The sequence below is a fragment of the Apodemus sylvaticus genome, chromosome 8 (assembly GCF_947179515.1).
Source record: "Apodemus sylvaticus chromosome 8, mApoSyl1.1, whole genome shotgun sequence".
Taxonomy (NCBI): Eukaryota; Metazoa; Chordata; class Mammalia; order Rodentia; family Muridae; genus Apodemus; species Apodemus sylvaticus.
Window position 1 is genome coordinate 72,774,255 of NC_067479.1, and position 27,139 is coordinate 72,801,393.

The 27,139-nt window shown below is 52.2% G+C and overlaps 1 protein-coding gene across 2 annotated transcripts; it reads left to right on the forward strand.

The window, feature by feature from the left end:
- The first annotated feature begins 1,714 nt into the window (after positions 1-1,714).
- LOC127691542 (myosin-6) lies at positions 1,715-26,230 on the forward strand. Of its 2 annotated transcripts, none has more exons than XM_052191465.1 (37): positions 1,715-1,915; positions 3,152-3,295; positions 3,520-3,676; positions 3,785-3,812; positions 4,065-4,176; positions 4,401-4,493; positions 5,241-5,304; positions 5,524-5,622; positions 6,077-6,180; positions 6,264-6,402; positions 6,831-7,099; positions 7,390-7,560; positions 8,752-9,061; positions 9,682-9,752; positions 10,014-10,101; positions 10,188-10,305; positions 10,444-10,567; positions 10,789-10,925; positions 13,656-13,911; positions 14,085-14,327; positions 14,489-14,665; positions 14,904-15,049; positions 15,282-15,372; positions 16,788-17,177; positions 17,501-17,627; positions 17,714-17,832; positions 18,115-18,311; positions 18,835-19,018; positions 19,179-19,344; positions 19,431-19,555; positions 20,395-20,703; positions 21,104-21,307; positions 23,082-23,207; positions 23,317-23,592; positions 24,743-24,838; positions 25,519-25,653; positions 26,207-26,230. In XM_052191465.1, exons 1-37 carry the CDS (start codon positions 1,715-1,717, stop codon positions 26,228-26,230), a joined length of 5,820 nt encoding a protein of 1,939 aa, XP_052047425.1. The 2 variants fall into 2 exon arrangements, with proteins under 2 accessions (XP_052047425.1, XP_052047426.1); XM_052191466.1 differs by having other exon boundaries at positions 26,210-26,230.
- The last annotated feature ends 909 nt before the right edge of the window (positions 26,231-27,139 follow it).

A 27,139-nucleotide genomic window follows, 5' to 3' on the forward strand; every position in this document is an offset into this window, starting at 1 on the left:
GAAAATAGAATGGAGACTCTATACGTGTCCCTACACCAAGGTAGCAAGGTCTTTGGAGGACACCTGTCTCGAGATGTGAGCAGCAGAGACCATAGATGGTATCTGTACAGAGTAAGGAGAGAGAGGAGGGGAGGTGTAGAATTCTCTTACTATCAAAGGGAAACTGAGTCATGCACCTGCAAAATGGATGCCCTCCCTGGACACCATGACTTTGTCCTTGGGGACTCCAGGTCTGAGAGAGCAGGAGGCACCCCTCAGCCTGAAGCTGTGCAGATCGCCAGGGTGGAAAGGGGGGAGGGAGAGCCTGGGATAGGAGCTTGTGTGTGGGAGGCAGGGGACAAATATTAGCCCTGTAAGAGAAGGTGACCCTTACCCAGTTGTTCAACTCACCCTTCAGATTAAAAATAACTGGGGTAAGGGCCATGGGTGGGGGGTGTGAGACGGTCCTGTCTCTCCTCTATCTGCCCATCGGCCCTTTGGGGAGGAGGAATGTGCCCAAGGACTAAAAAAAGGCCACGGAGCCAGAGGGGTGAGGGCAACAGACCTTTCATGGGCAAACCTCGGGGCCCTGCTGTCCTCCTGTCACCTCCAGAGCCAAGAGATCAAAGGAGGAGGAGCCAGGACAGGAGGGAAGTGGGAGGGAGGGTCCCAGCAGATGACTCCAAATTTAGGCAGCAGGCACGTGGCATGGGATATAAAGGGGCTGTAGCACTGGGAGCTGTCAGACAGATTTCTCCAACCCAGGTAAGAGGGAGTTCAGGGTGGGGGCTCTCCACCCACGCCAGACCTGTTCCCACCGAGAAGGAAACTGTCTTCCCTGGGAGTGGGGTTCAGGCCAGTCAAAGATCTGCGAGGATGGCCTTCCACCAGCCTGGCAAGTTCTCAGTGGCAGGATGTTTCTACAGAAACACTGGATGCCCCTTCCCTTACACCGTCTCCTCCACCCTCCTCCTGGGGATGCCCCTCCCTGGTCTTGCTTTATCTTGTCTCTTAGTCTTCAGCAAGATTTGGCCTGTGCTGTCTGTCTCTCTACTGTCTCCATGCCCTGCCTTCTTGTATGTTCTTCCTTTACCACCCATTTCTCACTTCACCCTTTCTCCCCTTCTCAGTTTTATCCTTCCTTTCCTTCTGTGTCAGAGTGCTGGGAACCACACCCAGGGTTTCCTTCACATTACATAAACAATCTGCCAGTGCGCCCCAGCTTCAGCCCTGCTGGGCACATTCTTAGCTGCCTCACTCCCTGTCTTGTCCTGCTCCCTCCTGGTCAGGATCTCTGGATTGGTCTCTCGGCCTCTGCTACTCCTCTTCCTGCCTGTTCTCTCCGCCCAGCTGCACCTCTGTGGTGCTTCATTCCAGCTGTGGTCCAGATTCTTCAGGATTCTCTGTGAAAAGTTAACCAGGTGGGAATGCCCCAGTTTCCTGCCTGCGTAGACAGCAGATCACTATTCTTCTGGAAGCCAGACTTCCAGCACTCCCTTTCTCTGCCCAGCAGCCCAGCACACTTAGCAGACCTCAGTCACCCTTACCCCACGCAGACCTCTTGCAGAGAAGCAGACACTTTACATGGAGTCCTGGCGGGAGGGCCATAGGATATGGTATAGAAGAGGCGGGGAAGTGATGGTGTAGGAAAGACAGGACTTCACATAGAAGCCTGACTCACACCAGGAATGACAGATCCCTCCTCTCTCCCCCATAAGAGTTTAAGAGTGACAGAATGACGGACGCCCAGATGGCTGACTTCGGGGCAGCGGCCCAGTACCTCCGCAAGTCAGAGAAGGAGCGCCTAGAGGCCCAGACCCGGCCCTTTGACATCCGCACAGAGTGCTTTGTGCCTGATGACAAGGAAGAGTATGTCAAGGCCAAGATTGTGTCCCGGGAAGGGGGCAAGGTCACTGCCGAAACTGAGAACGGCAAGGTACGAGCAATGGTGGCAAGACATGGCTGTGTGTGTGTGTGTGTGTGTGTGTGTGTGTGGCGGGGGCGGGGCACAGTTGGGGAAAGGGGTCGGGACAGATCCTCCTATAGTGTACTGGGAGCTGAGGAACCTGAGAAGAGGTAGGGATGCCAATATATGCTCTCGCTTGAGAACCCCAGGATCAGAACTTTCTCAGAGGACCTAAGCAGATGCACCAGGGTGTCACCCAAGGGATGCTCTCCTACCAGAAAGACACTGTCTTCCTCTTTGGGGAGGACTTTATACAAAGGCAGCAGCACAGCATTAAAGGCAGCTCCCCTTCCTAGCACTTGCATCCCTTCTGTCTGTGCCTCAGTTTCTCCCAAGAGCTCACTTTCTCAAATTCCCTTCTCTTAAACCAAGAGCAAATTCAGACCCAGATGAACAAAAAAGCTGAAACTTTTGAGCTGAGAGTTGATTCCTGAGGCCAGTGATATATATATATACCCAGGAGCCTCTGCTCCCTGGATGCTCCGTCTAGCCATGAGACTTTCTCCCTGCTCACCAGGAGCACTCAGGGCCATGTCCTGCACAGGTTTGCTGCCTGGATGTTGCGTCCTCAGGGTGTGTGGACTGATAGTCACCACCCACAAAGGCTTGCCATTTATCCCTGTTCAGTGAGCTCTGGTCACTATGAAGGAACAGCGTTTAAAACTGGTTAGAGCCACCACTTCTTCCACTGCAAAAAAAAAACCACTTGAGTCCCTGTTGGCAGAAGCTATTGACATCAAGACATAGCAAATGGATGCCAATCGACCCCCAATTTTGACGGATATGGAGTACAGGGTTGGGGTATGCTGCTTGTCCTGTAGGAGAAAAGGCTTCCCTGGAGCCACAGTCATCATGAGAACTATGTTCAGGAGACAGGCCCAGAGGCGCGGCACAGTGTACATGGACTTTAGAGCTGCTAGTCTCCCACCTTGCCTTTGTGTGTTTAACACATGGGGGCAGAGAAGAGATGATGCCTGGACAGGGTCAGGAGCTGTCAGGAGAAAGGAACCCTAGAGCATCTCTAGACCTTGGGCAGGAAAATAACCTGGGAACTGAGTCCTAGGGGACTTCGGGGCAGGAAGCTGAAACCTTTGTCAGCTAAGGACTAGGGGAGTGACTAGGTAAGAGCACAAGGCTGGGGAACGAGATCTGACCAGAGCCCATGGGAAGGGCGCTGCCGTCCTATCGCCCACTCTGCTTCTCCAGACGGTGACCATTAAAGAGGACCAGGTGATGCAGCAGAACCCTCCCAAGTTCGACAAGATCGAGGACATGGCCATGCTGACCTTCCTGCACGAGCCGGCTGTGCTGTACAATCTCAAGGAGCGCTACGCGGCCTGGATGATCTACGTGAGTGGCTGCTACACGCTGCTGGGACTCGGTAGAGGCCTACACAGGCCAGGGGACTTGAAAAGCAGTGGTTAAAAAAAAAAAGCTCCCCAAAGTCCCAGTGTCCTCTCACCCTGCCCGCCTGGTTCATCCTAGTAGAATGAAGGGAGCCAGCTCAAGTGGCCACCACCGTCTGTTGTAGTCTCCCCTTACCAACCTCATGCTGGCCCTGTCTTCCACCCCAGACCTACTCAGGCCTCTTCTGTGTCACCGTCAACCCCTATAAGTGGCTGCCAGTGTACAATGCGGAAGTGGTGGCCGCCTACCGGGGCAAGAAGAGGAGCGAGGCCCCACCTCACATCTTCTCCATCTCTGACAACGCCTATCAGTACATGCTGACAGGTAAGCCTGGTGCCCCGACCTGGGTCCCCCCCAACCTGGGTCTCCCCAACCTGAAATCTCACCCGGACTCTCATCCCTCACCCCACTGCCTCTCCTCCTCTCTTCCAGATCGGGAGAACCAGTCCATCCTCATCACGTGAGCATAGCATTAACCCTCCACAGGGGTTTCGGGAGGGGATGGCCAGGCTGACCCCTGGTACAGTTGGGAAGGAGAGTCTTCAGGCTATAATTGCAACGGTATTGGAGGAGGGAACTAAGCTCTTTTTTGAAGGCAAATCTCATACTGTGCTGAGCTCTGATAGCCTAGGCTAGGAAAGGACAGGTGTGGAGCACTTCCTATGAACAATGGTGGAATTCCTGGGCTCTGATTGTCCCTTGTTGCCTCAAGCGGAGAATCCGGAGCGGGGAAGACTGTGAACACGAAGCGTGTCATCCAGTACTTCGCCAGCATTGCAGCCATAGGGGACCGTAGCAAGAAGGAGAATCCTAATGCAAACAAGGTGAGATGGGTCACAGGCTCAGCTCAGGAGATGCAGGAGAAGAGCAGGGCTTGGGAGGCTCCGTGCAGATCTTCCTGGTAGGACACACGCGCTCTGAGACCTGAGGACTCATCGGCTGCGCACCCAGCCTCACCCTACCCTGAGGATCAGCTTAGGCTCCCGCTAACCAAAACTGTCTAGAGGTGAATGGAAGATAAACCCCCAAATTTCTGCTCCTTTCACAGGGCACCCTGGAAGACCAGATTATCCAGGCTAACCCTGCTCTGGAGGCCTTTGGCAACGCCAAGACTGTCCGGAATGACAATTCCTCCCGATTTGTGAGTGACTCTGGGCTACTCACAAATATGATATGAACAGATACAATAAATGACCTCAAACATGTCAAGAAAATGGGAGTTCTATTTTGCCAAGAGTTGATATATTTTGCTGATTATATTGCACGTGGAATTTGAGTATCATTTTATCTATCTATCTATCTATCTATCTATCTATCTATCTATCTATATATATATATATATATATATACATACATACATACATACATACATACATACATACATACATACATGCAGGCATACACAGACAGACAGGCAGGCAGGCAGAGACTCAGGAGACTCAGTCTGGTTCCTTGAGTTCTGGGAACCCTGGAAAGCGATCAAACTGTCCACAGATATGAACAGAGCTGATTTGGGTCATATTTGAGATCTCTTACCAACATTTCCATATGTTCTGGGGCCAAAGGCCTGAATTTCTACATACTGAGCAAGTCAGCATCCTCCCAAGTCCTTCGCTTATGACATCTACCTCACAGAACACCGAGGGGATGAAGGGGGTGTGGTGAGCCTCAAACCCGAAGCCTCTGACACAGAGTAAGCCTGGCCACTGTTCTCTCCTCAGCTTCTGGCTGGCATCTGGGTGTGAGCAGCCTTTTCTTATCCTAAACTGTGACACCAAATAGGCCTTTTACATTCTAGAACCACCAGGACACTCTGGGTTGGGCTAAAGTCTACGATTTGATTCCATACTTCTGGCGAATGCCTTCACTCTGTTTGGTCTCCCCACAGGGGAAATTCATCAGGATCCACTTTGGAGCCACTGGAAAGCTGGCTTCCGCAGACATAGAGACCTGTGAGTGCCGCCATGCTTGCTCCCCTGGGGCAGCCCCATCCCCTCACTCTGACTTCCGCCTGGATCTCTGCCTACCTCATGGCTTTAATATTCTTCACTGAAACTAGCCTCTTCCTGGGTTTCATGACCATCATGGAGGGGGAGCTCTTTCTCTGATCTGTTCTTCTGCTAACTCACCTCTCTTCTCTCACCTGCTCTCCTCCGCTCTCTGTTCCTCAGACCTTCTGGAGAAGTCCCGGGTGATCTTCCAGCTAAAGGCTGAGAGGAACTACCACATCTTCTACCAGATCCTGTCCAACAAGAAGCCGGAGCTGCTGGGTAACCTGACCCGACCACTGCCCTTGCTGTTCCCAGAACCCACCCGTGGGGCTCCTCCCCTGGCTCTGTCCAACCTCCTTCCTCCCTCTTCCCTCTGATCCGCTCTTCCTCCTCCCTCCCCCTAGCTGCTCTGCACCTCTCTTGATCCCCTGTGAAGTACCTTGCTCCTCACTTTGTGTCTTCCCTCCCTTCTCTGCCATGTTTTCTCTCCTTCCCCTTCACTTATTCCCTTCAATGCTTTTCCTTTTCCCACACGCGTGCTCCTTCTTCTTCGCCGGGGCCTGGGGCTTCTTCCCTGTATCGCCTGTGCCTTCTCTGCTGCGGCCTTCACTGACTGTCCTCTTCTCTATCTCCTCCCTGACCTATCTCCCTCCACTCTTTCTCCATTCTCCCCTCCTTCCCTTCCTCTACCTTCTTCCCCCGATCCCTGCCCTGCCCTCTCTGCTTGGCACAGACATGCTGCTGGTTACCAACAACCCGTACGACTACGCCTTCGTCTCTCAGGGAGAGGTGTCTGTCGCCTCCATCGATGACTCCGAAGAGCTTTTGGCCACTGATGTAAGTGAGCAGCCTGGAGATGCCCTTGGGGGTTCTGGAGAGCTTCTGGATCACCCTCCACCCATCCTCTCCCTCTGTTCCAGAGTGCCTTTGATGTGCTGAGCTTCACCGCAGAGGAGAAGGCTGGCGTCTACAAGCTGACAGGCGCCATCATGCACTATGGGAACATGAAGTTCAAACAGAAGCAGCGGGAGGAGCAGGCGGAGCCCGACGGCACCGAAGGTATGAGGGAAGTGCTGTCACTGTTGAGGAAACCCTAGGTGTTGCACGGCTCAAGAGGCACGTTGACCCCAAGCATTGAAGACAGTCACTGGGGACTGAGTGCTGTGCCCAATGGTTCTTCCAGCAAGTCTTATGGAATTAGCTTGGCAGCAAAGTCGTCTGGACTATAATTCAGAAAGAGGGGGAAACTAGGAAATACGAGATGCAATGGTCAGTGCCTTCACCCAGAGACCGGCCCCGCTCCCAGGCCTCCACTTCAGCTAGAGCCCAGCCAAGCCCTTGTGTGACTGGAGGAACCGAGGCTTGTGGGATAGAGAGACCGGGTGGGGGATGGGGTGACTGGGTGGACCCACAGCCACGCTAATCAGAAGTTAGCTGGGACAAGGAATGGAGGTGCTGAAAGGGCTTCCGCTCTCCTTGTCAATCAGATGCCGACAAATCTGCCTACCTCATGGGGCTGAACTCAGCCGACCTGCTCAAGGGCCTGTGTCACCCTCGGGTGAAGGTGGGTAACGAGTATGTCACCAAGGGGCAGAGTGTCCAGCAGGTGTACTATTCCATCGGAGCACTGGCCAAGTCAGTGTACGAGAAGATGTTCAACTGGATGGTGACGCGCATCAACGCAACCCTGGAGACCAAGCAGCCACGCCAGTACTTCATAGGTGTCCTGGACATCGCTGGCTTTGAGATCTTCGACGTGAGTCTGGGAGCCCTGGCCTGGGACATCACTTGTTCCTCACCCGCCCACTCAGACCTTCAGTCATGTGTGGAGGGCCAGCCATGGGCCAGGCAAGGGGGGACTGGATAGAGTCAGTCACTGTCCCTGCCCTCAGGAGAAGCCCTCCCTTCCCTGCCATGTCCTGGGAGGGGACCAGCCATGCCCGTGCCAGGCTTGGGCAGGTGCGTGGCACAGTCCCAGGCTGACCCACCCTGCTGGCCACTCAGACCCTTGGTCGGCCTGCCTGACTGGCTGCCTCACCCCTGCAGTTCAACAGCTTTGAGCAGCTGTGCATCAACTTCACCAATGAGAAGCTGCAGCAGTTCTTCAACCACCACATGTTCGTGCTGGAGCAGGAGGAGTACAAGAAGGAAGGCATCGAGTGGGAGTTCATCGACTTTGGGATGGACCTGCAGGCCTGCATCGACCTCATCGAGAAGGTGAGCTCTGTCTCCCACACCTGAGCTCCCTTCTCTGCCAGCTCACAATAGTCATCCCATCCCTTCTACCCTCAGGAAACCAGAATCCCCAGAATCCCAAGCTGCTCCCCAGACCCAGCTTCACGCACTGTGAGGTCACAAGCACCCACAACCTGCTCTCTTCTCTCAAACCTGAATCTTGTTCCACTCTATGATGGTCACCTCTCAGTGACTCCTGGCCCTTCTCCATCGCATAAGAAACATCAATCACGGAAAGGCCGTAGACTGAAACTGGGAATGTTTGCTTTATACCCTTCCTGCTTGTTGAGAAATAACCAATTCTCAGCCCATCTCCTCAGGAGAGGAGTGCTGTCCCTGTGGCCTAATGGTTGACTGCAGTGTGCCTTGACTTTTACTATAGACCAGAGCGCAGGTGTCTGACCTGCATGCATCAGTCGCTGTTCACTGAAAAGGGACCTTCCCGCGAGCTGAGTCATTCATTACTTGAATTCTAGACCCAAGGTTCTCATCCCACTAAAGTATAGGGAAGGCATATATGCATCTTCATAGGGGAAAAATGGTGTCCATCCATTCTTTACCCAATTCTCAAAAGAATTCTAGTCCCAGGTGGGTGGTGGTAGTGCACACCTGTAATCCCAGCACTCTGGGAGGCAGAGGTAGGCAGAATTCTGAGTTCAAGGCCAGCCTGGTCTACAGAGTGAGTTCCAGGACAGCCAGGACTATACAGAGAAACCCTGTCTCAGAAAAAAAAAAAAGAATTCTGGCCCCAAGAAAAACTAATAATTCTATACTCTGAAGGCAAACGTGTTTTTCAGAACTAGGATCTACCCAGCCTACCCTTAAATGGCTGCCGACAGGGGTCTGGCTGCCCCTGTAGCCATGTTCTGTGGACACACATCTGTCCCTAGCCTGAAAAAGAAGAATGTTTCTGTTTGCAGGCTTTAAGGGGATTGATTAGGAACACAAAACTATTTTGCTACTGGGCAAAAGAAAAAAATATGTGGGGTAGATCCAGATGTAACTAGACTTAAATTAGGAGTATTGTCTTCCTATCTTGGGTCAAGAGGTTCTGCCCAGGCACCCTTTAACCCTTCAGCAATGCAGGTCTGTAGAGCCTTCTGGTCAGAGTGTGGGGTCCCAGGAGTTGGGAGTGTAACTACTCATCTTTCCCTCCTTGCTCTATGCTCTCAGCCCATGGGCATCATGTCCATCCTGGAGGAGGAGTGCATGTTCCCCAAGGCCTCAGACATGACCTTCAAGGCCAAGCTGTATGACAACCACCTGGGCAAGTCCAACAACTTCCAGAAGCCTCGCAATGTCAAGGGGAAGCAGGAAGCCCACTTCTCCCTGGTCCACTACGCGGGCACCGTGGACTACAACATTATGGGCTGGCTGGAAAAGAACAAGGACCCACTCAACGAGACGGTGGTGGGACTGTACCAAAAGTCCTCCCTCAAGCTCATGGCTACACTCTTCTCCACCTATGCGTCTGCTGACACTGGTAAGGGGGCAGCCCCTACCGTGGGCTAGGCGATTTCCACAGGTGCGGGCTCCAGAGCACAGCACAGTCCATCTGTACTCCCTGTACATTTCCCTACCTTGTGTCATGGGTATGGGCACACATCCCTGGCTCCTGAAGTCTGAGAACAACTGGAGGCCAGGACACATGGCACACACATTGCTGTCAGATACCCAGCACAGAAAAATGCATAAAGAGTTTTTAATGTGTGTTGGGAAGATTGCTGAATGAATGAAGGGTAGGGCAACTGGGCCTCCAGTTCAGAGAAGGGAGAAAATGGGCGTGGTTGGAAATGATGAGAGTGAAGTATAAAAAGAGTAGATAACAGGAGGAGTATGGCGTGGTGGCATCAGGAGGTGGAAGGGCCGGGCACTCACTGGGAATGTTTTCACACCTGCAGGTAAGCTATCTTTGAGGCTGCGTCTTAGCCAGCACCTGTCCCAGCTTTTACTGGATGTAACTGGGTAGTTACTTCCACCCTCATGGAAATAGACTTGGAAAATTGTTTGCCCAAAGTCACACAGTCCCAGAAGACCAGAGCCCTGGCCCTGCCTGGGAGTGCCTGTGTTTTTAGAGTCGTGTTCTTTGGTCCTTGTTATTAGGTGACAGTGGAAAAGGCAAAGGAGGCAAGAAGAAAGGCTCGTCCTTCCAGACAGTGTCTGCTCTCCACAGGGTAAGAAGGCTCCCGAGATTCCAGAACACTGTAGTGGGTAAGGCCAGAGCCTCCGGGCTGCACAGTCTACCCCGACACTCTGTGTATGGGACAGAGAGAAGCTACAGTTACACGATCATTTTGGGGGGTATTTAACACTGTGAGACTGAACTCACCCGCTTCCTTTTGATGGTTCTGGGGATGGAGTATCTGGAACCCCCAACTCAGAGCCCCAAGGGAAGGTTCATGTGGCCCCTGACTCTCCACTCTACTCATATCCAGGAAAACCTGAACAAGCTGATGACGAACCTGAAGACCACCCACCCTCACTTTGTGCGCTGCATCATCCCCAATGAGCGGAAAGCTCCAGGTGGGCCATAGGGAAGGCTTTAGTTAGGGGTGCTGCCTGGCACCTGCTTACCCAGACGCTGACCTCCATCTCCCCCGCTGCCTCAGGGGTGATGGACAACCCCCTGGTCATGCACCAGCTGCGATGCAACGGCGTGCTGGAGGGGATCCGCATCTGCAGGAAGGGCTTCCCTAACCGCATTCTTTATGGGGACTTCCGGCAGAGGTAAGGGGGTGCCTCAGGGCTCAGGGAGCCAGGGGTGGGCTGCCTTTGTGGGAGTAGGGGTCTATGGTGTCCCTGAAATTTTATAGGCAGAGCAGACCCACGCAGAATGCAAATGACTCTGAGAACTTCCCTCCCAAGGTATCGCATCCTGAACCCAGCGGCCATCCCTGAGGGGCAATTCATTGATAGCAGGAAGGGGGCTGAGAAGCTGCTGGGCTCCCTGGACATTGACCACAACCAGTACAAGTTTGGTCACACCAAGGTGAGTCTGGAGCTCTACACGATGGCTGTAGAGCAGGCAGCCATGCTGAGTGATACAGCTGAGATGGGAGACCGACGCACACAGGCTCCACCCCCTCCTCCCCCACTCCCACAGTCAGACCTAGGTGACAGGACCCTGGGAGCTTCCTGAACGTTCTTCCACCCTCCTCTACCTTGGTCACCCTCCGCTGATGCTGTGCCCTGCGCTGGTTCTGCCCTCAGGTGTTCTTCAAGGCGGGGCTGCTGGGGCTGCTGGAGGAGATGCGGGATGAGAGGCTGAGCCGCATCATCACCAGAATCCAGGCTCAGGCCCGAGGCCAGCTCATGCGCATTGAGTTCAAGAAGATAGTGGAACGCAGGTGAGGCAGGCGTGGAGCAAGTGTCCAATGAGAGGAGGGCGTGGAATAGTTACAGGATCTGCGTTCAGATCCTGACCCCACTGCTTGCTGGGATGTGACAAGTGAGTCTGCTGCAGTGGATTTCATTTTCAACTATCCTTTTAAAATATTTATTTTATGTATATGAGTACACTGTAGCTATCTTAAGACACACCAGAAGAGGGCATGGATACTACTACAGATGGTTGTGAGCCACCATGTGGTTGCTGGGAATTGAACTCAGGACCTCAGGAAGAGCAGTCAGTGCTCTTAACTGCTGAGCCATCTCTCCAGGCCTTGAACTATTTTTTAAAGACTCCATGACACTTTAAAACACCAGATGAATTAAGAAGGCTGTCCTGTTGTTTACAGATGTGTAAATTAGTATACGATTTTGAAAAGCATTTTATTCTGTTTTTTAATGTGCTTAGTTTTTTTAATTAGATTCATTTATGTATTGGGGTAATGACATGTCACATATATGAAGGTCAGAGGACAATCGCAGAGTTGGTTCTCTTTTTATTTATGGAGACAGGGTTTTTGAGTGTGTGTGTGTGTGTGTGTGTGCTCTGTAGACCAGCCACAGAGGACTTTTGTTGTTGTTTATTGTTGTCCTTCTATGTGGGCCCAAGGGATAAACTGAGGCCATCAGACAGCTTCTACCCGCTGAGCCACCTCAAAGGCTCTTATTCTCTCTCTCTTTAGAGATAGCTCACATGCCTGTGTTTCTTTTGGGTGCTCATGCATACGAGGCATGTGTGCACGTGTGTCCATGCATGAGGCATGGTGCGTGTGAAGGCATGCAGGATCAGATCTCTGCTTTTACCGTGTTCAGTCGCAGGGACAGACTCCGTCTGTGGTGTTTGACAGTGAATGCCTTTGCCAGATGAGCCATCTCGCCAGCCTCTTCTTGATCTTAAAGTTGGACTATCACATACTTTTAATTGTACAATTTAATACAATACTCAGTGATCATATAGAGCACACTGCCCGCCCCTCCTGCGGGCCACGCCTTATTCCTAACTGATCCCCTCTGTTTCTGTGTCTTTAATTTTATTATTGCATACTTCCCATTCCATTCCTGAACACAGTCTCACAAAGAAACCCTTCACAGGTACATCAGGAGACAAAAGAAGAGGAAAAAAATCCATCTTCATGGCAGTCTTAATCTTAAGACAGAGACCTAGAAACACCACAATTTCCATCTAAAAGAGAGGAGTTAAATAGTATTATAGCCATTTGGTGAAATACTATGTAACGGTGAAAATGGCTAAGCTACAGTTACGTGGTATAATGATACACTTGAGCTTTAAAAGCCTGCATCACTAAGGGAATGAAAGCAGTTCATACAAGCAGACACAGTATTTATCTACAAAGCTCAGAAAGCATGAAAACAGAAGTGTACATTGTACACTTGTTTAAAACAAGTACATTGTTTAAAACACTTTATTTTTTTTTGAAGAAGTAAGAAAGTGAGGAACTGAGGAAATGGCTCAGATAATTAAAAGCTGTGCAAGCTCGAGCTCTTATGCTCCCTCTTCTGCAGTCGCATGAAAAGCCGGGTGTGGCTGCCTAGCCCATAACCCAGCGCCGCGGGGCAGAGAGACAGCGGGGGGGGGGGGGGGGGGGGTGTCAGGGGAGCAAGCCCCAGGTTCAGTGCCTAAAGGCAGAGAACGACAGAGGAAGATTCCTAATGTCCTCCTCAGGTCTCTAGGCACACGTGGGCATGTACACTCACATGCATGTAACTATATACAACACACGCACAATCACAAATTTAAAAAAGAAGAAGAAAAACTGAGATGGGAGTCTCACTACATATCCAGGCAGGGCTGGCTCGGAGCTTACTATGTGGACCAGGCTGGCCTCGAACCACAGCAATCCACCTGCTTTTGCCTCCTGAGTGCTGGGATAAAAAAATGTACACTACCACACCCGGCCAAAAAAAAAAAAATCATTTTTTAAAGTAAGAAAGTGAAAACCAAGTTCAATAGCAGTGGCTGCGTCTAGCAGAGGCCCAGGGAAGGTGGAGAGGAGCCACTGCCAGCTCAGGGGTTGAATGCTCCGTCTCCTGCCCTGCAGCTGGGCTCCCAAAAGGTTATTTTGTTTTTTAAATTTCATGGTAAATTTATCACAGGCATTCTGAGATGTAAAATGCTACATAGTTTGTATTTGAAAGTATCCTGAAAATGAACACTGAACGGCAGGCCTCTCAGTGGCTTCTGTTACTATTACTGCCCCAGTAGGGGAATGCATAAGGAGCTTTTGTTGAAATCACAGGGACTGAGGCTACAATGCCTGTTGTCTTTTTTTTATATTTTTTCTTTCTTTCTTTCTTTCTTTCTTTCTTTCTTTCTTTCTTTCTTTCTTTCTTTCTTTCTTTCTTTCTTTCTTTCTTTCTTTCTTTTTCCCCTGTTTTTAGACTTATTTATTTAATGTATGTGAGAACACTGTAGCTGTCTTTAGACAGACCAGAAGAGGGCGTCAGATCCCATTATAGATGGTTGTAAGCCACCATGTCGTTGCTGGGAATTGAACTCAGGTCCTCTGGAAGAGCAGTCAGTGCTCTTAACCGCTGAGCCATTTCTCCAGTCCCACCCGTTGTCTTTTGTGCCTACAAACTTGCTTAGATGGAGGAGGCCGGGGCAACCAGTTCCATGACTCGGGAGACATCTTTCTAGCGTTCTTCCTGATTCCACTCTTTCTTCTCAGGGACGCCCTGCTGGTTATCCAGTGGAACATTCGTGCCTTCATGGGGGTCAAGAATTGGCCCTGGATGAAGCTCTACTTCAAGATCAAACCACTGCTGAAGAGCGCAGAGACGGAGAAGGAGATGGCCAACATGAAGGAGGAGTTTGGGCGAGTCAAAGAAACACTAGAGAAGTCTGAGGCTCGCCGCAAGGAGCTGGAGGAGAAGATGGTGTCGCTGCTGCAGGAGAAGAACGACCTGCAGCTCCAAGTGCAGGCGGTGAGGAGCCAGCCGCGTGGCTTTCTCTTCTCCCTCCCTTTCTGTCTCCTGGATTATTGCCCATCTCGTCTCCCGAGTCCGGGAATCCAGAAGCTTCAGCCGTTTACAAGACCCTGCGTCTTTCCTCTCCTTAATCTCTTCCGTCCATGACTTCTTCCGCTCCTCCCCCCCAGGAACAAGACAACCTCAATGACGCAGAGGAGCGCTGTGACCAGCTGATCAAGAACAAGATCCAGCTGGAGGCCAAGGTGAAGGAGATGACCGAGAGGCTGGAGGACGAGGAGGAGATGAACGCCGAGCTCACGGCCAAGAAGCGCAAGCTGGAAGATGAGTGCTCGGAGCTCAAGAAGGATATTGATGACCTGGAGCTGACGCTGGCCAAAGTGGAGAAGGAAAAGCACGCGACAGAGAACAAGGTGAAGCCGGCTCCCTTGGGCGCAGCCCAGGTCTCCAGGAGATTTCCAGACCAGAGTGTGGGCCTAGTTGGTAGCACCTTTATAGGTGTCTCCACAGTGACATCCTTTGATCCTAAAGGCAATGTGGATTGATTGATTGATTGATTGATTGATTTTGGCAGGTTAAAAACCTAACAGAGGAGATGGCTGGACTGGATGAGATCATTGCCAAGCTGACCAAAGAGAAGAAAGCTCTGCAAGAGGCCCACCAGCAGGCCCTGGATGACCTGCAAGCTGAGGAAGACAAGGTCAACACCCTGACTAAGTCTAAAGTCAAGCTGGAGCAGCAGGTGGATGACGTAAGTGATAAGAGCCAGGCTCCACCTCTCTCAGATCAAGATGTTGTAGCCAGAGCCCATAGGTGAGGAATTTCCCCCTCTACATCTGACTCCTGTGACCCCCCCAGGAGCGTCTCTGTTCTCTGTGATTCCTCATCAGGCAAATCTCTGAGCACCGACCCCAATGGGCTTCAAGTATAAGGCACGCCCCGTGACTTCCAGCCTTTCCGGCATTTCTTCATTCCCTTCTCTCTGCCAGCTGGAGGGATCCCTGGAGCAGGAGAAGAAGGTACGCATGGACCTGGAGCGAGCCAAGCGGAAGCTGGAGGGTGACCTGAAGCTGACGCAGGAGAGCATCATGGACCTGGAGAACGACAAGCTTCAGCTGGAAGAAAAGCTCAAGAAGTATGGCCCGTGGTGGGCAGGTGGGGCTGACGAGGGATAGGTCTCTGGCCTGGTAACCATGGCGCGGAGGGCTGTATTTCTACTGGCTTGGCTTCCCTGGGCACACGGAAAGTGAGGGCAGTCAAGGCCCTTTGCTGTCTGGGCCAGGGTTTGGGAGGCTGCTTCTGGCACAGAGCAATAAGACAGGCCCAGAGAAAGGACGACCGTCAGTTACACATCTCTTCTACTCCAGGAAAGAGTTCGACATCAGTCAGCAGAACAGTAAAATTGAGGATGAGCAGGCCCTGGCTCTTCAGCTGCAGAAGAAACTGAAGGAAAACCAGGTGACCGACTGCCCATGGTGACTGAAGGGAACTCAGAGCCTGGGGACTATGGGGGGTGCTTAAGATTCTAGACTATGTCTGGAACTCCAGGCAGCCCAGGACCCAAGCACTCCTAAATACAGGAACACTAGCTTTCCTGTTATTGAGCAAGAATAAGCCATCTACTTAGCAAAGCTGTTTTGGGGAGAATCATACCTACTAACAGGGCGTCTTTTCCCAAGATGCTCTCTGCCTGCTGGACGTTCTGCTCTGGAACAACTGAGAGGGCTCAGTTCTGCAATCCTCTCTATTCTCTCTCTGCACAGGGATGAGGCAAACCCTCACAGATCCCCTTCCCAGGGGCTGCCCTGTCTACAGCCCTTGGGTACTGACCCCAGGCTATATCACAGGCTGAGAACCGCAGGCATTCCTGGACACAGGCAACTCCTCCTTCCCGGAGGGAGTCACCTGGCTTCCTTGGCACTCACTAGTCTCACCTGCCGATGGCAGTAGGTGGCAGTAAGGCTGTAAACCGAGGCTTACCTGCACTCACACGTGGTTTGGTTTCCCATCCTCTTGGGTACATCTTCCCTATTTTACCCAGAATACTGAACCATCCCCCGGGGTCTTCTGCCACATGTCTGGGCAAGTTCTTTGGCCTCTAGGAGATAATAACGTTACTCTCACCAGATCTTGGCACTAGGCTATAGCACCTCCCTCTTCTTGTCTGTGCTTCAAGTCCTACCTTCCCCGCCTTGAGAGTAGAGGTGTAGGCCCCCTCTCTCCTACCCCAGGATCTACTTTGTAGTTCATTAAAGTTTCCCATTGCACCAAAAAATAGAATCACACAAATCTTCTCTGTAGAGGCAAAAGACCAGCTCCAGATTCAGTCAGGACCAAGGCTAAGGCCACAACAATGAGGCAGGGGTGTGAAGAAGAGGGCATCTCGTTGGTTGATCCGTGGCTTGGCTTGGAGAGGAGCAATCAAGCTACAGTCTAGGCCTGATCATAACTAAGGAATCCGTGAAGTGTGGGGAATATGGTTGGCTAGACCTTGTGGTTAGCTCAGATAATTACAGGAGTATTTAACTGTTCTTGAGGCAGCTTGCTACAAATGTTAGTTTAAAAAAAAATGAGTGCTTATTTCCTTACCTCATAGTGAGTGGATCAGAGTCAGGTCAAACTGTGGGCTCTTTGAGGCTCACAATCTCAGGAGATCTCAGAATCCCACTCCAAACACAGATCCTCAACACTTAGGCTGCAGATGCTCAAGCCAAATCTCAGATGCTTCAGGGAAATCCTGCATACCCCTTGCTTCTACCTACAGCCTCTATGGCATCCTCCACACAATTTCAGCGCTCCCTTTAGAGCCCTGAAGCAGGGGCCTCAATGGAGAGGTCCGGGAAGCAGGTCTGAGCCTCTGTGTCCCCTGCTAGGCACGCATCGAGGAGCTGGAGGAGGAGCTGGAGGCCGAACGCACAGCACGCGCCAAGGTGGAGAAGCTGCGCTCTGACCTGTCCCGGGAGCTCGAGGAGATCAGCGAGAGGCTGGAGGAGGCCGGCGGGGCCACCTCCGTGCAGATCGAGATGAACAAGAAGCGCGAGGCCGAGTTCCAGAAGATGCGGCGGGACCTGGAGGAGGCCACGCTGCAGCACGAGGCCACGGCCGCGGCCCTGCGCAAGAAGCATGCCGACAGTGTGGCCGAGCTGGGTGAGCAGATAGACAACCTGCAGCGGGTGAAGCAGAAGCTGGAGAAAGAGAAGAGCGAGTTCAAGCTGGAGCTGGATGATGTCACCTCCAACATGGAGCAGATCATCAAGGCCAAGGTGGGCCCGCCCAGCAGCTGCCCCTCCCCCCGCGCAGCTGTGTCGTCTCTTGCCATTCTCATCTCCTTTAGTGTCCTTTGGCCTTCACCTCCAGTCTACCCCACCTCTCTGTAGCCTTCACCCACATTTATCTACTAATCTTTCCTTAATGCATTTCCTTCTTCAGACTGAGTCCCTTCTATGTCACCCTCCTGCCTCTCCTCTGAGCTCTCCCCATCCTCGCCCTCCTTTCCTTCTTCTGGTCTTGGTCCACACAACCCCTGCTCCCTGCCAGTCCAGGCCCTTCCCACATTCACCTTCCATCTGCTCGTTGACACCTGAAGGCAAACCTGGAGAAAGTGTCCCGGACACTGGAGGACCAGGCCAATGAATACCGCGTGAAGCTGGAAGAAGCCCAGCGCTCCCTCAATGACTTCACCACGCAGCGCGCCAAGCTGCAGACGGAGAACGGTGGGTGCCCCAACCATCCCCTAGCCTGCCCCTGGTAGCTTCCATTTCCTGCTTCCATGACCGAGAACCCTTCATTCCACCTCCAGGGGAGTTGGCTAGGCAACTGGAAGAGAAGGAGGCATTGATCTCTCAGCTGACCCGAGGCAAGCTCTCCTACACCCAGCAGATGGAGGACCTCAAGAGGCAGCTGGAGGAGGAGGGCAAGGTGAGGCCCGGACAATGGCAGTGGGACAGGCTCGGTGGCATCCTTGGACACACTGATGCCAGAGATAACCTGTTAACCTACTAAACGGTCCTCCTGGTCATTTAATGACTCCTTATTTGTAAGGAAGAGAGGTGGGTAAATGGAAATCACCCAAAGGTATTGAGAATCCACCTCACATGGGTGAGTCTGGGTCTTGACTAAAGGCTTCAGGATGTAGGATAAGAATCTAGAGGCTGGAGGGCTGGGTTTGCTCCAATCTCATCGATGCCCTCCTCTTCCCAGGCCAAGAACGCCCTGGCCCACGCACTGCAGTCAGCCCGGCATGATTGTGACCTGCTGCGGGAACAGTATGAAGAAGAAATGGAGGCCAAGGCCGAGCTCCAGCGTGTCCTGTCCAAGGCCAACTCAGAGGTGGCCCAGTGGAGGACCAAGTATGAGACGGATGCCATCCAGAGGACGGAGGAGCTGGAGGAGGCCAAGTGAGTCTGCTGTGACTGCCCCTGGATTTGCAGAGCATCTGCCATGGAGACAGTCAGGGTAGATGCAGGGAAGAACTTTTTAGTGGGAGAACAGAGGATGGGGAGACCTGGAGAGCCATGCAGGTATTTGAGAGAAAGCCCGAGTCCTGCAACCTGTTACGCCTGGCTGGCCCCTGCTTACTTCCTTTGACGGGTGAGCTTTTGGCCCGGGTTATACCTGACACTCACGTATAAGACGAGCAAAAAGCTTATTGGTCAGAGGAGCGATCATCACTCAGCCTGGGCATGGAGGGGAAGGGGAGGGTTGCAGCACACAGATGTGCTGTATGTATGGGGGAGTCTGAGCAGCCTGTGGTGGAAGACTGTTCTAGGTCCCAGTCGCCCTCACCTCCTCTAGCCTGGGGTTCTAACATTGTGGGGAACTGTGGGAGAAGCTGGGTCTTTCTCATCAACATTAGGAAGGAGGGGGTCATCTCACAGCCTTGTGGCTCCAAGTACAGTCACATACATCCCCCTGCTGCAGGAAGAAGCTGGCTCAAAGGCTTCAGGATGCAGAGGAGGCAGTGGAGGCCGTCAACGCCAAGTGCTCCTCACTGGAGAAGACCAAGCACAGGCTACAGAACGAGATCGAGGACCTGATGGTGGACGTGGAACGCTCCAACGCCGCCGCCGCAGCCCTGGACAAGAAGCAGAGGAACTTTGACAAGGTAGGCTCATGGTGAGGCTGCGGACACCCACCATCCATGCTGGTGGGGCGGGCTCAGTGCCAGCTCAAGGCCAGAGAGTGCTCCTTGGAGGCAGGGGAGGAGGGCTGAGTCAGGAGAGGGCCTGGGGCAGCTCTGGACACAGTGTGCTCCTTCCCTGCAGATCCTGGCCGAGTGGAAGCAGAAGTATGAAGAGTCACAGTCAGAGCTGGAGTCTTCCCAGAAGGAGGCGCGCTCCCTGAGCACAGAGCTCTTCAAGCTCAAGAATGCCTATGAGGAGTCTCTGGAGCACCTGGAGACCTTCAAGCGGGAGAACAAGAACCTCCAGGGTGGGCGAGCTGGGGGGCAGGGAAGGGCCGCTGGGAGAGGGTAGCGGGGCAAGGTGTATTGATCTCTCTGGTCCTCTGATCCTCAGAGGAGATCTCAGACCTGACTGAGCAGCTGGGAGAAGGGGGGAAAAATGTGCACGAGCTAGAAAAAATCCGCAAACAGCTGGAGGTGGAAAAGCTGGAACTGCAGTCGGCCCTGGAGGAGGCTGAGGTGAGGGCCTAACTGTCTCTGTCCTCTCCAGTCTGTCCTACCGTATCCCACCTCACAGAAGTCACCATGACACCAAAACTCAAATCTAGTGGCTCCCATCCTCTGTAGAAGATCACACATCCAGGAACCATGACTGCCTCCAAAGCTTTACATTAGACAATGCCACAGCCTGGTTTTTAGGACAGCAGGCTTGCTTCCCGGTTAGAATTAGGCTATCCTAACAGCAGTCAAACCATTGGGTCGGAGCACAGGCTCCAGGGCCAAATGACCTGGGTTTGAACCCTGGCTTGAGACCTTTCGTGTGCCTTGCTATCTTCATCTGTAAGGGAAATTAATGTATAAGCCTCATAAGATTGTGTGTATGACTATTATGAAGATTAAGATTATTATGAGATCACAGTTAAGCAAGTTAAGTAAGTATTAGCCGTGGCTGCTGCACATTTCTAAGAACCCGGGGCTATAGACACTTCAAATTTTTCTGTGATTTTTTTGGGGGGTTGAGGGTGGGTCAGGAACTCCTGCTATGTTAGTCCCAAAGGCCTGATGACTGAGAAGTCCTAATTCAGGCTGTAGAGATGGTTCAGCCATTAAATGCTAGCCTCACAACCAAAAAGATAAGAGAAATCAGAATCCTCTCCTTTACCGAGGAAGTTCCAGGAGTCAGGAGGCCCTGGAGTTTCAGCACTTCCTCTCCCACAGCAGTCTGGGTGTAGGACCTATCACCACAGCTCCTTCCTAGGCCACAGTCCTGGTTAAAGTCTGTCATCCCCTCATTCCCCACACCCAACTCAACTAATTCAGCCTCGATTACCCACCTCCGACTCCTCTCCCCTGTCCAGGCCTCCCTGGAGCACGAGGAGGGCAAGATCCTCCGTGCCCAGCTGGAGTTCAACCAGATCAAGGCAGAGATCGAAAGGAAGCTGGCAGAGAAGGACGAGGAGATGGAGCAGGCCAAGCGCAACCACCTGCGGGTGGTGGACTCCCTGCAGACCTCCCTGGATGCGGAGACGCGCAGCCGCAATGAGGCCCTGCGGGTGAAGAAGAAGATGGAGGGCGACCTCAATGAGATGGAGATCCAGCTCAGCCAGGCCAACAGAATAGCCTCAGAGGCCCAGAAGCACCTGAAGAATGCCCAAGCCCACTTGAAGGTAACAGGAGCCAGGCCTCTAGAAGGTGGTGAGTCGGAATATGTATAGTGCCCAGAAAGATGATAAAGGCCTTCAGTCACACCACTCTGAATATACCTAATCTTGTCTGATCTTGGAAGCTAAGAGGGCTGGGCCTGGTTAATGCTTAAATAGAAGAGAGTAACAGATAATGAACTAATGGGCTAACATAAATATTAGAAAGTGGGAACTGCCTACCTCCTGAGTTTGTAGGTGTGAGGAACAGTCAAGCCTTGGGACCAGAGAGTAGAGAATGACACAGGTGTTTATCTTCTTGAGGACAAGAGGCCATTGGATGGGATCCGGTCGGGTGTGCCAGACCCAAAATGGGAGGTCTGTTGGCATAAGGTCTAGGCCCTTTACCATCACATTTTCCCCAAAGGACACGCAACTCCAGCTGGATGACGCCGTCCATGCCAATGATGACCTGAAGGAGAACATCGCCATCGTGGAGCGGCGCAACACCCTGCTGCAGGCGGAGCTGGAGGAGCTGCGGGCTGTGGTGGAGCAGACAGAGCGGTCTCGCAAGCTGGCGGAGCAGGAGCTGATTGAGACCAGCGAGCGGGTGCAGCTGCTGCACTCACAGGTGACAGAGTTAGGGACTCTGTGCAGAAACCCACTGAGAGTCAGAGCCCGGGATAATTTTAGAGCAAGTCAAGCAGCTTTGTACAGCATCTCACATCTTGGGTCAGCTCGCATCTGTTAGTAGCAGCTGGGAGAACCATTGTCTTGAGCAAGAGGAACAGAGAGTAGAAGCTAAGTATGTCACGGCTGAATGGCCTTTGAGTCACAAATCTGGGAACCACAGACTGCATTTTGTCATCTGATACCCTGATCTACAAGACAACCTCTGACTTGATTTGTAAAGATAGGAGCTTGAGATTTAAAGATGCATAATCAGGGCTGGAGAGATGGCTCAGTGGTTAAGGCTGGTTATTGTTCCTTCGAGGGACTCCAAAAATTTGGTACCCAGCACCCAAGTCAGTGTAGCTCACAATCTTCTACAACTTCAGTTCCAGAAGATCTGAGGCTTGTGGCCTCTGTGAGCACCTGCACTCACATGTACATAATCAGTCACACACTCATGCACATGTACACACATACATGCACACACATACACACACACATATACATACACACTTACACACATATGCACATAGACACTCATATACACATACACATGTAAACACACACATATATACATATATGCACATGCACACACATACGCAGAGAGAGAGAGAGAGAGAGAGAGAGAGGGAGAGAGATTTTGAAGAAGCACAACTACATCTTCTTGCCAGGCAAACAGTGGGGAGGACACTGCCTTCCATACTCCCATTGAATCCAGTTCTACTCCAGATGAGTTTTTGTGCCAAACTATTGCAGTTCCTTGTGTGGTTTTGGTCCATAATTTAGCATATGTGTAAATGACACCATCCAGTGACTGTGCCTTCTACTTTAGTCAAGGACACTTTAACTATAATCAGGTCATTATTATTCTAGTCTAGTTATTCTTTGAAATCTTCCCATATTCCTTGGAATACTGCCCTGTTCCTATATGCAAATATATTACTAAGCACTCAAGGGTAAAACTGCAGACCTCGAGCTGTTTGGGGTCTGGCTCCAGGGCTGAGTAACTTTCTGGACTATATTCACTCTCGTAAGGAAAGGGAAAGTGAGGAATATTCTGGAAGCCAGGCTTGTTTAATTTTTGTATTGGTGTTGTTTGTACATGTTCATGTGTGTGCTCATGGGTGCACAGTACATGTGCAGATGTATGTGTACACATGAGGAGATCTGAGGTTGATGCTGGGCATCTTCCTCTGTCAGTCTCCATCTTATTTTTTGAGGGAAAATGTCTCACAGAATGTGGCTGGGTGGGGCCAGGCGGTGGTGGCACACACCTTTAATCCCAGCACTTGGGAAGCAGAGGCAGGCGATTTCTGAGGATTTCTGAGTTCGAGGCCAGCCTGGTCTACAGAGTGAGTTCCAGGACAGCCAGGGCTACACAGAGAAACCCTGTCTTGAAAAAAACAAAAAACAAACAAAAAAAATGTGGCTGGGTGGGCTGGCCAGTGAGCTTCAGAGTTCCATCTGGGTCTCACCTCTGGGCACTGGGGTGCCCAGTCATGGGCACCACGATATCAGCTTTCTCGTGGCTTCTAGGGATCTGAACTCAGACCCTCATGCTTGAGTGGCAGGTGATTTTCTGCCTGAGCCATCTCCCCAGCCTTAGGCAGCTTTTCCTCCTCCTCTTCCTCCTCCTTCTTTTTAAATGACCACTTCTAATTTTCTCTGAACAAAAATATGGAACTAAGCAATAAAGTGTGCATTTGTTTTTTTTTTTTTCTACTCATATCTAGAACACCAGCCTCATCAACCAGAAGAAGAAGATGGAGGGAGACCTGACCCAGCTCCAGACAGAGGTGGAGGAGGCGGTGCAGGAGTGTAGGAACGCGGAGGAGAAGGCCAAGAAGGCCATCACAGATGTGAGTCCCCTCCCCGCCTACCCACTCCAGACCAGCATCTCCCTAGCCTGGGCAGCGAGCCCACGAGGACCTGAGCAGCAGAGCCCACGCCCTCCCCTCCCGCGCACAGGCCGCCATGATGGCTGAGGAGCTGAAGAAGGAGCAGGACACCAGCGCCCACCTGGAGCGCATGAAGAAGAACATGGAGCAGACCATCAAGGACCTGCAGCACCGGCTGGACGAGGCCGAGCAGATCGCCCTCAAGGGGGGCAAGAAGCAGCTGCAGAAGCTGGAGGCCCGGGTCCGGGAGCTGGAGAATGAGCTGGAGGCCGAGCAGAAGCGCAATGCAGAGTCAGTGAAGGGCATGAGGAAGAGCGAGCGGCGCATCAAGGAGCTCACCTACCAGGTCGGCCAGGGCAGGGCAGGGCGGGGCAGGGCGGGGCGGGGCAGGGCAGGACGGAGCAATGGCTTTACAAGCGCACCCGTGGGCTCAGACGGGGCTCTGCTGTGCTGTGCCACCGCTCACTAATGCCAGGCGCCACTCCATACCGGCACCTTTCGATGCCAGCTGCAGTTTCACTGACAGGACACCTAGGCCTTGGGTCACCATCTCAGAGTGTCCGGGGATGCCATCTACATAGCTGAGACTGGCACTGGCCTACTATGTTCAATGTCTGGGAGGAGAAGCCTGAGAGGGGTGAATTGGTCCACTTGAGAAGGGGATACAAGAGGCCTAGGGCAGAGAGTGCCGACCTATTGCGGACAAAGGGGCAATGACATTTCAGAACATGACACAGAGACAGGAATGACCAAGGGGCATTGGAGCCACACTCCCTGCTGCCCAAATTCTGACTCAGGAGAACGTGCCTGAATAGTTGGCTATGTTAGAATAATCTAGATGGCGCCAGCTTTCTTTACTATCCCTCTTCTGGTCACTTTCACCCACTGGCCGAAAGTGCCCATGTTACTACAAGGGAACTCTATTCACCAGAGAGACCCTGTGTCTCCATATGACCACAGAAAGAGGGTCTGGGAGTTGGGGGGGAGTTTGAAGAAATGGCTCAGGGATTCAAAGAACTCACTGCTCTTCCAGAAAACCCGGGTTCAATTCCCAGCACCCACATGACAGCTCACAACTGTCTGCAATTCCAAGGTCAGACACCCTCACACAGACATACATGCAGGCAAAACCCCAATCCAAAAATAAATAAATAAATAAATAAATAAATAAATAAATAAATAAATAAATAAATAAATATAAATAAATAAATCAAAGTTCCCAGTGGCTCTGGGAACCTCCTCTCACTTCTACCACCAGGACACTCATTAATTTGTGGGTCCCTGACTGAAAAATCCCTTTGGCCTACAAAGAGAAACAGCAACCCATTGACCTGAGGCACCAGAGGGAGAGGCAGCTGAGGCCTGAGGAGAGGGAAGAATAAGGGAGGAGGGACTGATGACCACAGTTGCTCCTCTCCACAAAACCGGCTTCTCCCTCCCTCCCTCCCTCCCTCCCTCCCTCCCTCCCTCCCTCCCTCCCTCCCGCCCACCTCCAGACAGAGGAAGACAAGAAGAACTTGATGCGGCTGCAGGACCTGGTGGACAAGCTTCAGCTGAAGGTGAAGGCCTACAAGCGCCAGGCGGAGGAGGCGGTGAGTTCAGAGTTGTCTCTCTATCTCTTATCCACACACCCACTAGTGAGAGCCAGTGAGCATCTGCCAGTGAGCATTGGCCACAGAGGGGCCGAGACAAGGGTCCGTCTGCTCTAACCGTGCTCAAACGTCTGTTCTGTGTGTATGATCAGAACTGTATTAGCACCCTAAGTTCCAAAGCTCAGGGTTGTGTGCCCTGCATCTGCCCACTAGTTGCTTATGGCCCACTCACCATAAGACCAAGGGAGAGCGTGGAGATGCAGGACAGCAAAGGGCCGAGAGTTGGAGCCCTGCCCAGACGGGAGCCTGACTGAACGCAGGGTAAAAGGGAAGACACTTGGGTGGACAGAAGCATGTGGTGTGATGAGGATGAACACAGATGTGCAGAACCCCCCCCCCCAAGATGGCAGGCATCTGTGTGAAGCACAACTGGAATAGATGCAGTGAATCTGGATTCTCCCTGAGCACGCCAGGCAGCCCAGGTTCATTCCAGGCAGTGGGTGGAGATGAAGGATCTTAAACCCTGAACACGTCTGAGGAGGGTGCCTAGCGGGACATCCTGGATGGGCTGTTGTGTGAACTGAGTGGGGAGTGGCTCAGGGACATGGACCGTGAGAACCTGAGAGCCCATCCCAGAGTTCCTCTCACCCCAATCTCCCATCCCCTTTATCCACTCACAGGAGGAGCAGGCCAACACCAACCTGTCCAAGTTCCGCAAGGTGCAGCACGAGCTGGATGAGGCAGAGGAGAGGGCGGACATCGCCGAGTCCCAGGTCAACAAGCTGCGGGCCAAGAGCCGTGACATCGGTGCCAAGGTGGGCTCCTCCCCTGGGACCGCTAGCCCCCATGCTCCCACCAGGATGCTGCGGCATGCATGATGCTCTGAGCAGCTCCATGTGTGTCCCATGCACATTTAGACATAGAATAGGCAATACATACAACCAGAGGGTCCCACAGACACCTATAACCTGAGAATTCACTCTCCCACTCAAAGCAGCCCCAGGTCTGTGTTCTAAACTACAAGCCCAGCCATTATGAGACTTCAAGAGTCTTGAGCTTTAATCCTTCCCTTTCCTTTCCTTTTAAAAGATTTATTTATTATTATATCTAAGTACACTGTAGCTGTCTTCAGACACACCAGAAGAGGGCATTGGATCTCATTACAGGTGGTTGTAAGCCACCATGTGGTTGCTGGGATTTGAACTCAGGACCTCTGGAAGAACAGTCAGTGCTCTTAATCTCTAAGCCATCTCACCAGCCCCAACCCCTCCCTTTCCAAGGGTATCTTCCTAGAGCCACTGAAATCCCTGGAGATTCCTCCCCAGGCCATCTTGCCCTTGGGCCTCACATCTCTTATTCCTTTCTCAGCAGAAAATGCACGACGAGGAATAACCTTTGCAGCAGAACCTCGCGGTGGCTAATCCACAATAAACATGAACGTTCAACTCCGCCTGTGCCCTCTGTTCTTCCTACCGATTGTCTATCTGGGATGGGAATTTTGGTGGCCTGGGAGGAGGGTGGCCACAGCAGAGACTGTCGGAGCTGTAGGATGTGAAGCACCCCGTGTCTGTGGAGACCAAGAGAGAAGTGAGGCGTCCTGCCTCAGGCACACAGCTACAGCCCCAGCTCCATTTGATCATTGTGCAAAGTAAAGAAAGGGAAATGTTCCAAAGTGGAGGAATCAAATCCTGGTATGATGGATGGATGGCCAAACCTCACGTGGGAGGTGGAGGCAAGAGGCAGGCTCAGCTAGAAAGCAAGTTCAAAGCCAGCCTGGGTAACGTGAGACCCCACCTCAAAGACAAGAAAACAACAACCCTCAAAGGATACAAAGAACAGAGGCCCTGAAAGCAAGCCCAGTGGACCTGGGGGCAGGGGGAAGCCACCCTTCCTCAGTTCGTCCTCTTAACTGGCAGAAATTAAAGTTGCTCCAGGCCATGGGTTCTCTCTAAGATGATCTTCCCACTGATACCCAAAGAGTCCCTGCACTGCTGGGGATGGATGCACAGGAAACTGCTGTGGGACACTCAGGAAACAGCTGAGACCCCCCTAGACTCAGATCCTCAGGTGGAGCCCACAGGATACATCTTCCCACCCCAACATCTGCCCTAGAACTGTGATTCAGGCCTCACATGAGGACGGTCCAGGACTCAGGGACCAGATGATGCTGAGTCCAAATCATTATGGGGTATGGACGAAACAGGGACAGTCCTTGCTTTGTATCTCTTCACGTGGGCATACATAGGTACAGACCCACAGTTGGGCACAAGTCTGACTCTCTCTGTGTGTCTCTGTCTCTCT

What these genes read in the sequence shown, in the direction of transcription:
- LOC127691542 (XM_052191465.1), top strand. Translation starts at nt 1,715, where the DNA reads ATGACGGACGCCCAGATGGCTGACTTCGGGGCAGCGGCCCAGTACCTC. An exon ending in TTCCGCAGACATAGAGACCT is followed by an intron (nt 5,305 to 5,523) that starts GTGAGTGCCGCC and finishes TCTGTTCCTCAG; the next exon opens with ACCTTCTGGAGAAGTCCCGG. An exon ending in GCCGTGACATCGGTGCCAAG is followed by an intron (nt 25,654 to 26,206) that starts GTGGGCTCCTCC and finishes TTCCTTTCTCAG; the next exon opens with CAGAAAATGCACGACGAGGA.